Here is a 7693-nt window from a genome sequence, read left to right on the forward strand (position 1 = left end):
CACGTGTCCAACTTTTGGCTTTCGCAGTTGCTCCTCCCCCGATTTCACTCCTCGGATTTCGTCTAGTCATTTGCTTAAGCCTCACCGCGCAAACGCACCCGGTGCCTTCATCTCCTCTACCAAAGGGAGATTGTCCTGGGGGTGTATTCATAAGTGCACAATGAAGCAAACATTTATTTTGGGGACAAATTCAATTAGTCCCTACCCATTTCAACCTGCTTCCTTTAGGTTCCTAATGAATGTACCCCTGGTCGGGTCAAGGGGTGAGGAAAATTAATTCTACATGATTATATTCAGGGACAGGGCATTTCCAGACCATGTAAGCAGAACTGGAAAAACTCCTGGCCCTAGTTGGTCAAGGGGAGAATCTCAATTGGAGAAGGTCAGATGTCACTTGATCAAGCTCAAGCTCTTGGAGTCACTTTTAAAATGTTTTTCCAGAACTGCTTTTCTCACCGTCTCATCCCATGACACACACACTTTAAAGGAATGGACAGATCTGTAATGTAGGTAATAGGAAGTATGTATTTGTTTTATTAGAGAACTTGTTTGTGTTGTGTGCCGCCATAACTGGAGAGGAGTGAGGAAGAAAATGATTTCCAACGCCATATCGTCAGACCTTATGGAATGTTTCTATTCTACAAATATCAATAGCATTTATAGCAGAATAGTGGGAAATGCACATATCCACCTTAATAAACAGAAATGACGTTGTCTGTCTCCTTGAAAACAAGCTAATCAGCTGTCAGTTCTGTTTCACACGCAAAATAACTATAGGATCTTTAAGAAAAAAGGCAAATGCTTTATTATTGCAAAACGATACCAAAACATTTGCAAACAAAACGTTATGTACAATGTCGTGATTACGATCCTAGACCTAGATTATGTTCAAAACAAGGCCTTTCAATTCCCATCCATCCATCCCTCACTCCTCCTCCTCTCCATTTCTCTCACTTGTCTCTCTAGCACCCTCACTTGATCCTCCAGGTCGGTTTTGTCGCCGCTGGTGCCAGAATGCCCTATACCCAATAGGACGCAGACGCTCACCAGGCCGGCCAATCGCAGCGCCGTAGTCTCTGTTTCAGCGCTGCGGTCACTTAGGATCAGGCCAAACAGTCCTAAAACCACACCCAGCTTCAGTAGCCACAGGACCCGCCTCAAAGTGGATGCCACCAAGCGGAAGGCCAGGGACAGCAGCCAGTAGCCAATGAGAGCCAGCAGAAGCCACTGACCGATATAGACCACTGCATCTGGGGTGATACTGTTAACAGGCATTTGAACTGGAGGAGAGAAAGAGAGAGATACAACATGATCTTAGTGCATTTTCTGGCCTAGTATTTTGAAAAATGTTTCCTTGTCTCCATTCTAAGATGTGGCAAAAACATAGTCTTAGCAGTGTGTTGCTATGTAATTATTGTACCGGTAGGTTACTTTTGGCATTGTGGAAAAAGAGGTTTGCTCTTCTGGCACACACACCTAATCCAGGGCATGTCTGTCAGTGGATAAAGGGCTCCCTTGGCAGGTGAGACTTTCATCCAGTTGTGTTGTGTTGTGTGTGTGTGTGTGTGTGTCTACAGAGAACAATGACAGTAAATTACAATGTGAGAGTGTCTAGTACTGTACATGGGTTGTGTGTTGAGATGTTGCACAATATGGGATCAATCAACAGATGACATAAGAATGATTTACTTGAAATTATTATTTTTGTATTGACAACTGTCTGTTCCATTATCGAATGGTGCACTGGTTATCAGCCCTGGTCCTGGAGAGCTACAGGTTGTACAGTTTTTTTTTCTTCTCCAGCCCAGCTCTAACACACCAGATCCAACTAGTCAACTGCCCATCAAGACATTGATTAGGTGTGTTAGTGCTGGGCTGAAACAAAAGTCTTGCACATGACATGCTTTAGCTCTCTGGGAACAGTATCGGTGACTGACTGGAGTATTGCATTAGCTTTCTGGGCCTGGTATTCATAAAGTGGGAATAGGAGTGCTGATTTAGCATTATTCAGTGTTGCCTTTAATATTATAATGATGAATAATGAATGATCCTAGAGCAGGTGTTTACCATCAACTCCTGCTGCCCTCAGGAACTGGGTGAGGTACTTCATAACCACATTTGCGCCACTGACCACTACCGCAGCCAGATACTTGACCAACTGAAAGAAACACTGACAGGAGAGAGAGAGAGTTGATATAGGGTTATGTTTGAGGCAAACACACGGGTCACTAAATACGGAAATAAAAGCAAGGGTTCCCGTACAGGCCGACTTGTTGCTACTCGCACCTACCTAATTCGACAAAAGAACTGACATCATTAAACTAAGATTTTATGATACATACTACTGTTAAATTGAATTTAGAGCAGGCTATTCTTTGTGCCTCACCTTCTGTGCAGTTTCAACAGACCGCGCCCCAACAAGGTGGACCAGGTAACTGTGCGCCTCCTGGGACAAATCCGTGAGCGTCTCCCGGAGGACTTGCATCATTCCCGGGGAATTGTTAAATGACTTCTCGAAGCGACTATATTCTCCCGAACAAGAAACTACCACGGTGCTCAGCACACACAAGACGAAACACACTTTCATTGTTTCAGACACCTTATGTAAAGTCAAAAGATTAAAACATCCAACGTCTTTAGATTTAGTTGAATATGGTTTCACTGCATAACCATATGCTACAACAATCTAAACTGGTCACTCTACAGACAGAAACATATTGGCTACAGTGTAGCCTATGTCTTACATATGGAAAGAAAAAAAAACATCGTCTAACTACAGTTTCCAGGATATAGAAAGTAGGCAGGCCGACACAAAATGTACTACAATAGTTGCGTTGCCCTTCTTCATCTTTAAGTTTAATTGGCAAATCACTATCAACTGACAAGTGCATACACCGCCACCTACTGTACTGGAGTGTGACGACCTATCTATACCACTACAGTATATTCTCTTGACTAACCCTGGATTTCTAATAAAATAAAATACCTCCGTGCAAACCTCACCACTCACATCATCCCCACCCACTTCCGTCCAACCTCTGACCCTGTCAAACAACCTCTCCCTTTCTACACACATTTCACAAAATAGTAATATATGTTCAACCGTTTCCAGCCATTGCACATTCTAGTACCATGTTTCCTATCAATTTCAAAGATGAATTCAATCCCGTATGCCCTAATCTAATTTCCTTCTGTTCTCATTCAATGACACTATCTCCCGTAAAGATGTCCTTGTACTATACAAATGTCTGCCCTTCCTACTTTCATCCCATTGTCTCTGCCAGCAATCTAACCCATTTTTTCGAATGAATGTTTTAAATTCTCCTCTACCCAACTGCACCTGTATATCCACAATAGTGCTTTTCACTGCTCATTTTGCTGTTATATCTACTATATTATTTCCATAAACTCCTGCATGAGCCGGAATCCAACCGAACTAAATGTCAATGTCATTTCTTTGTAATCCCAATACCCGCATCATTACTTCTAACCATAAATCATCGCGTTCTGACTTTCCAGATCTTAAACTACACAAAACCGATGCAGAGTTCGAACATATTACTACTCTTCTTGGTTGCACCTCCTCTATCCATTGCAATCCAACAATTATCGCAAACATTTCTGTTGAATATACAGACAAATCATTTGTTAGACTTGCATAGATTAACATCGAATTCAATAATAAATACACTTGCTCCCGTCTTCCCATTCATCGTATCATTTGAACCATCTGTATACACTGCAATACAATAATACAACTGATTACTAATATATTGATCGACTATTATTCCCTCATTATCTTCTTCACACCACTGTTGATTTTTCTTCGATCAGGCTAAAATCAAGTTAACCTTCCCTAGCCTTCTATTTGCAATTTAAATGAGGATTTGCGTAGACTGGATGGAATTCCTGAAACGTAGACGCCGTAAAACCTGCCCCCCTGGTAGAAAAAAAGGAAGCAGGGCACGCTCGCCACCTACTGTCAAGTCGACATTAAATAGCTTACCCTGCAGGTCGCAACGTTTTTTGAACGTTCCCGATTGAAATAGGCCATGTAGAACAGACATGCTCCTCTGACATGAATCATAAGGATTCACATTAGCTCTGTTCATGTCATTTCTATCTGCAACGTTCGACAACGTTTGGCAGTTGACGGCCCCAAATTTATTTTATTTTATACCAACCTTTATTTTCATACCCTCATCTCCTGTTGTTGTCTATTTGCTCGACCAATTAAACATATGTAGTAGTACTATACACAAAATAGCTAAAATAAAAGTCTGAACAAAATAAGCAAAATTAAAGTTTATTTCTTAAAGTGTTATCATGGGCCCCGGTGTTTATTTTATTCCCTATGGTCCTGGTCAAAAGTAGTGCACTATATAGGTAATAGAGTGGGACACATTTCAGGGTCTTCTTCCATTACTTGTTCATCTGGGCTTGGGCCTTGCAGGTCAGGTAGGCCAGCTTGGTGGTGAGCTGCTCAGTGAAGAGGGGGTGGAACGCCAGCATGATCCTCAACATGTTGCCTTTACGGGCCTCGTCCACCGGAGTCTGGCCCCAGATATCTATCTCCTGGGTGGGAGGGGAGGAGAGGAAAGAGAGGAGGAAGGGCAGGAGAGGAAAGGACACGAGAAGAGAGGTGAGGTAAGGTGGGGGAGTGGATCGGACTTCGAAGGTGAATTTGGAAAAAGGACATTCATTTCAATTGTCAGATGTAGTGGTGGTATGTTGAGGATGCTGCTGAAACTCTAACTGTAGAGTAAAAACACTTAGGTGGCATAACGGCCCAGTTGCTACTTTGGTGAAGATTAAACTACTACCCTCTTTTACCTCTCCTACTCCACCCTGAGATGAGCAGGGTCACACTGTAGCAAAACCTTTCAAAATATTGTGCAACGGAAAACGTGTTTCTTAAAGGACAAGTTTAGATAGTACCTCCCTGTTTCAGCCTGTTTGCTTCCGTTTAGTGCCAAGTGAGTGAACATGACCCTGGTTCTTACCAGCGGGGTTGCCCCATACTCCAGCAGCCTGCGGACCATGACTGTGTCCCTCATCTTGACAGCCAGGTGCATGGCCGTGCGTCCATTGTAGTCCTTAGAGTCCATGTCGACTCCAGACAGCGCCCAGGCATGAAGCAGCTGGTAGTCTTTCTTGGCCACCGCCCTGAGAGGGAGGGAGGGGGGTGGGGGAGGGAGGGAGGGAGGGGGGTGGGAGATGGTGGGAAATGGGAGGAGGGGGAGAGAGAGACGTGGGTCAATATTTCTATAACAAGAGTGGCATCTTATTTTTGAATAATGAAAGCACGACTCAAAATGATTCATGTTAATGAATAAGCAGTTACTCACTGCAGCAGCTCCACGCTGATCCTCACTGCGGGCATAGCCAGTGACGCCTCTGTCATCCTCAGGAACTTGATGACGTCATAATGCCTGACATGCAAATGTGAGCCACCATTATCTGGCTTTAGTGTGTGTGCTTTCATTGTTGCTTTATTAGTCCACTTCTAGACTTATTCCAGGTAGGCTACTTACAACGACGCTTTGACAAAGCAGAGCAGGGTTAGTGGGCTACCTGTTGATAATGGCCAGGCGTAGGGGTGTGTTTCCGAAGCGGTCTTTCAAATGCTGGGAGGCTCCTTTGGCCAGCAGGTACTTGACCATGTCCAGGTTACCGATCTCACAGGCCTTCAGCAGTGGTTTGGTGCCGTCATAGTCCCCACAGTTCACATCCATCTGGGGGGGGGGGGGGGGGGGGGGGTATATGCAAGACAAGTGTGTGTGTGAGAGAGAAGAAACTGTACCCAAATAAAGAAAACACACACACACACACACTACTGCAGACATTTTCTAGGATCTCCTGGAGGGAGAGGAAGTCGTTGCTCTCGACAGCTCCGTTAGCGAAGGAGGGAAGCAACTCTCCCAACAGTCCCTTGCGCTCCTGAAGGAAACACAAAGAGTTGAACCAGGTATTTATCATCATGGAGTAGATGTGCAAGTCAGGTGTAACATCACTGATAAATGGACAAATGGGTCTATCCAAATTATAGGTGAACTCATATGGCCTTGCCTCTATGTCCTTGTTCCGCAGCCAGCTGAGCTCTAGGACCTTGCCCAACCATTGCAGAAACTTCTTGTCCCTGATCACAGGGCCTGCAATCACGATCGGTTTTAGGCTGAGATCCCTCGCTTGGGTTTTCTCCATAGCTGTGACAAAGAGCATGTGGTGTGTGTTACGATAGATAAACACGCAGAATGGGTCAAATATCAAAGCTACCGAGCTATCTAGCTACTCTGCTAACGTTACTAGTAGCTAGCTAGCACATCAAGTTCAGGTAGCTAGCTAATTGCAGCACTTAGCTATCTTCTCTCTCCTGCACATTGAAGTGGTGAACTAACTAAAGTAGCTTACTACCTTTCTATAGTATCACGTTACTTTACAAACATTGATCAGTTAGTTCATGTAAGCAAACTAGTTTGCTCATCAAGGTATTAGAGCTTGTCAACAAACCAACACAACCGTTGGAGGGCGCGCGAAATGAATGGCCAGGTTATTTTGTTGCTTTTGTTTTACAACTGGTCATGTCCACTAGGTGGTAGCAAAGCCATATATTGATCTAAATACGAACCTCTTTTGGTTGCGCAAAATGACAAATGTGCATACACTTGTTCTTCGACCAGATACAGTAGATTCAATTCACTATTTGTAAAGATATTGGGTTGTTTAGGCAAGAAAAGAAAAGTACACCCTGTTGCTGTCAATTGTCAGTGAAAGCAATGGGATATTTGTGGCCGTTGGACAGAAGTCTTCCGTGTACTAAAAATTCCTTGGCAGAAAGAACAGAGATATGTAACTAGGCTACTCAAATTACAAAAAAAGACGTCTTCCCTTCTGATACCAGGGAGATGTTCAGAGAGAGGGAAAAAGAGAGAGGGAGAGAAAATAATCATGTATATTTATTTATAAAGAGCTTTTAATATTTGTCCCTCTTAAATAAAAAAACAAATGTAATAATGCAGTGAAAAAGTAAATGTAAAGAGCGAGAAAGAAGGATATAGAAAAAAAGGAGGTGAGGAAGGGTGGATGGAAAAAGAGAGGGGTGGATTGTGTGTGGGAGGGAGAGTGTGGGATGGAATGGAAGAGGGGGCCAGAAAGAAACAAAACAATGAATAATCTGGAGTCAAGACTCCATCAAAGCAGTGAACGGCTCAGCCACTCCACTACCCTGTAACCCTGCCTCCCTCCCAAATGGCACCCTATACCCTATACAGTGCACTACTTTTGACCAGTAGTGCACTATATAGGGAATAGGGTGCCATTTGGGCCACATTCCATGTCTCTGAAAGGAGAGACTGTGAGGGAACAGAACAGGAAGAGATGAGGGAGGTCAGGAGGTCGGCAGCTGGACGGCCCAGTCACATTATGTGTGTGTGTGTGTGTGTGTGTGTTTTGAATGGATAGAGACGAGAGTGGAATCTCTCTGGCCTAGTGCCTAGAATGGGAGAAAAGGCTTTGATTCGAACGATACCAGGAAGTGTACTGTACATGGGAGCCAACCAAAATGAAGTCAACTGTTCCAACTGGTTCCATTCAGTTCCATCCATTCACTGGAGGTTCCATCTGGCTCCCAGAGCACATCCATAACCTAGTGACAGAAACACTTCCTGGATAATCTTAAGAGGACATTTTGGAT

At 43.8% G+C, this 7693-nt stretch overlaps 2 protein-coding genes across 3 annotated transcripts; both read right to left on the reverse strand.

Annotated features, from left to right (window-relative positions):
- Positions 1 to 511: 511 nt before the first annotated feature.
- Positions 512 to 3853, reverse strand: tmem109 (transmembrane protein 109). Its single transcript, XM_021619309.2, has 3 exons — positions 2387 to 3853; positions 2068 to 2170; positions 512 to 1280 (listed from the first exon to the last, which is right to left on the reverse strand). The coding sequence occupies exons 1-3, from the start codon at positions 2585 to 2587 to the stop codon at positions 904 to 906; spliced, it is 681 nt and encodes a 226-aa protein (XP_021474984.2). The 5' UTR covers positions 2588 to 3853; the 3' UTR covers positions 512 to 903.
- Positions 3854 to 4290: 437 nt separating this feature from the next.
- On the reverse strand, positions 4291 to 6545 carry si:dkey-9i23.14 (L-asparaginase). 2 transcript variants are annotated; one of them, XM_021619312.2, is made up of 7 exons: positions 6415 to 6545; positions 6070 to 6206; positions 5845 to 5940; positions 5575 to 5735; positions 5349 to 5432; positions 5004 to 5166; positions 4291 to 4575 (listed from the first exon to the last, which is right to left on the reverse strand). In XM_021619312.2, the coding sequence occupies exons 2-7, from the start codon at positions 6202 to 6204 to the stop codon at positions 4423 to 4425; spliced, it is 792 nt and encodes a 263-aa protein (XP_021474987.2). In that variant the 5' UTR covers positions 6205 to 6206; positions 6415 to 6545; the 3' UTR covers positions 4291 to 4422. The 2 variants fall into 2 exon arrangements, with proteins under 2 accessions (XP_021474987.2, XP_021474986.2); XM_021619311.2 differs by having other exon boundaries at positions 6070 to 6542.
- Between the last annotated feature and the right edge of the window lie 1148 nt (positions 6546 to 7693).

This window comes from Oncorhynchus mykiss, chromosome 10 (genome assembly GCF_013265735.2).
Source record: "Oncorhynchus mykiss isolate Arlee chromosome 10, USDA_OmykA_1.1, whole genome shotgun sequence".
Classification (NCBI taxonomy): Eukaryota; Metazoa; Chordata; class Actinopteri; order Salmoniformes; family Salmonidae; genus Oncorhynchus; species Oncorhynchus mykiss.

Excerpts from the sequence above, each read along its gene's own strand:
- tmem109 (XM_021619309.2), bottom strand. The coding sequence starts at position 2,587 with ATGAAAGTGTGTTTCGTCTTGTGTGTGCTGAGCACCGTGGTAGTTTCT. Across the intron at positions 2,171-2,386 it reads CTGTTGAAACTGCACAGAAG|TGTTTCTTTCAGTTGGTCAA; the intron begins GTGAGGCACAAA and ends CTCTCCTGTCAG. Across the intron at positions 1,281-2,067 it reads GAGGGCAGCAGGAGTTGATG|TTCAAATGCCTGTTAACAGT; the intron begins GTAAACACCTGC and ends TCTCTCCTCCAG.
- si:dkey-9i23.14 (XM_021619311.2), bottom strand. The coding sequence starts at position 6,222 with ATGCTCTTTGTCACAGCTATGGAGAAAACCCAAGCGAGGGATCTCAGC. Across the intron at positions 5,736-5,844 it reads TCCAGGAGATCCTAGAAAAT|ATGGATGTGAACTGTGGGGA; the intron begins GTCTGCAGTAGT and ends CCCCCCCCCCAG. Across the intron at positions 5,167-5,348 it reads ATCAGCGTGGAGCTGCTGCA|GGCGGTGGCCAAGAAAGACT; the intron begins GTGAGTAACTGC and ends CCTCCCTCTCAG.